The sequence below is a fragment of the Gavialis gangeticus genome, unplaced genomic scaffold, assembly GCF_001723915.1.
Source record: "Gavialis gangeticus isolate Ggan-Ray unplaced genomic scaffold, GavGan_comp1, whole genome shotgun sequence".
Lineage (NCBI taxonomy): Eukaryota > Metazoa > Chordata > Crocodylia > Gavialidae > Gavialis > Gavialis gangeticus.
This window is the reverse complement of record NW_017729023.1, coordinates 8,463,621-8,464,999: the sequence shown is the minus strand read 5'-3', so window position 1 is coordinate 8,464,999 and position 1,379 is coordinate 8,463,621. Positions and strand designations below refer to the sequence as shown.

The 1,379-nt window shown below is 45.5% G+C and overlaps 1 protein-coding gene across 1 annotated transcript in view; it reads left to right on the top strand.

The window, feature by feature from the left end:
- Window positions 1-680: 680 nt before the first annotated feature.
- Window positions 681-1,379, top strand: part of CXCL13 (C-X-C motif chemokine ligand 13) — a 10,981-nt gene continuing 10,282 nt past the window's right edge. Inside the window, exon 1 of the mRNA XM_019516801.1 lies at window positions 681-1,048. Within this exon, the coding sequence (XP_019372346.1) occupies window positions 985-1,048 (64 nt within the window). The 5' untranslated portion in view covers window positions 681-984. The remainder of the gene's footprint in view (window positions 1,049-1,379) is intronic.

The window sequence follows — 1,379 nt, the reverse complement described above, 5'->3', positions numbered from 1 at the left end:
ATCCGAGCGTCCAAGGTCTGAAACAGACTCCCCCCAGAGGTGGTGTAAGCACCTACTCTGGACTCATTCAAAAGGCATTTGGGGCTGGGATCATCTGATATCTTGCTGGGATCATCTGATCCCTGAAGACTTCCTGCCTGTGGCAGGTGGGCTGGATTCAATGATCTCATGAGGTCCCTTCCAGCCCCTAATGTCTATGAAATCTATAGCCACTTTGTACTCTCTAGGGTATCTTTAATCATCTTTCACCCACTGAAGACTTTTCTCATGGTATTTTCCACAGTGGACCCTCACGTTCCGCTTTGGTGCAGTATTACTAAGCAAAGGTGGAAGAACCAATATAGAACTTCCCCACCCCCATTCCACATGTGCAACTTCTCTGTATCTGCACAAATCCAACAGATGGGCATGGGGAAATGTCTAAGGGGCCACCACATGGGTGATCTGAGTTGAGAAAGCCCATTGTCCAGCTTCCTTTCCTCATGAACTGGCTGAAGCCCCTGTTCTGTCCAAACAAACACATGTGACTAATCCCAGGATTGGGGCTTAATTGTAGTCTAAGCTGGTTCACTGCCCTTCATTCCCTAGTAGGGCGAATGAAGCACCAAGCCAAGACACCAACGTAGTAGGCAGGTCAGAATTGCATCCCCACCCTGCAGTGTCTGCACCCTGGCAGCAGAAGTAGTCCCCTCATATGGCTCGTGGCAGCAGCAGCCAGATACAGACCCCATGGTACTGCTCTAGGGGCAACAGTTAGGGGTGGGCAGACCATTGTTGAACAGAGATGTAATGAAGCAGAATTTTGGATATGCTTACTGTCTAGCATTACTTCCTCTTGAGAAAAGAAACTGACTCTGTATAATAGAAGAGTTTGATTTCATCTTATTCGGGATTTCCAAAACTCCAAGTTCAGTTCCCTTTTTGGAGAGAAATAAAAAGAGCCATTCAGACTGCAGTTGCTTACAGCAGCTAAGAGAAGCCAAGATGAAGAGCCTAGCTACAGTGCTGGTAATAGCTCTGCTTGTCAAGAACCTGATTGTCCTGGAGGGTGAGTGACTTCTCATGTTTTTTCTGCACTTTGAAGAAAATCCTTTAAAAGCAAATCATTCAACAATTTCCATTCTCCCCACCCCACCCCCTGCAAATCCAAAGATAAGCCCCAGCACTCTTTGACCTATATACTATAGACCTCCCCATGTTGTTTCAGCCCAAATTCTTCAAGCTGCCCAGGGCAGACCAGTTCTTATACCCATGGAGGGTTCTATCTATGTTCCAGCTTATGGATGGCATCAAAGCAGTACCTGGATATAATGTCAGTCTATGTTTGCAGGATTAAAGTCTTTATTTATTACATTATATTTTTACATTATGTTGTGTAT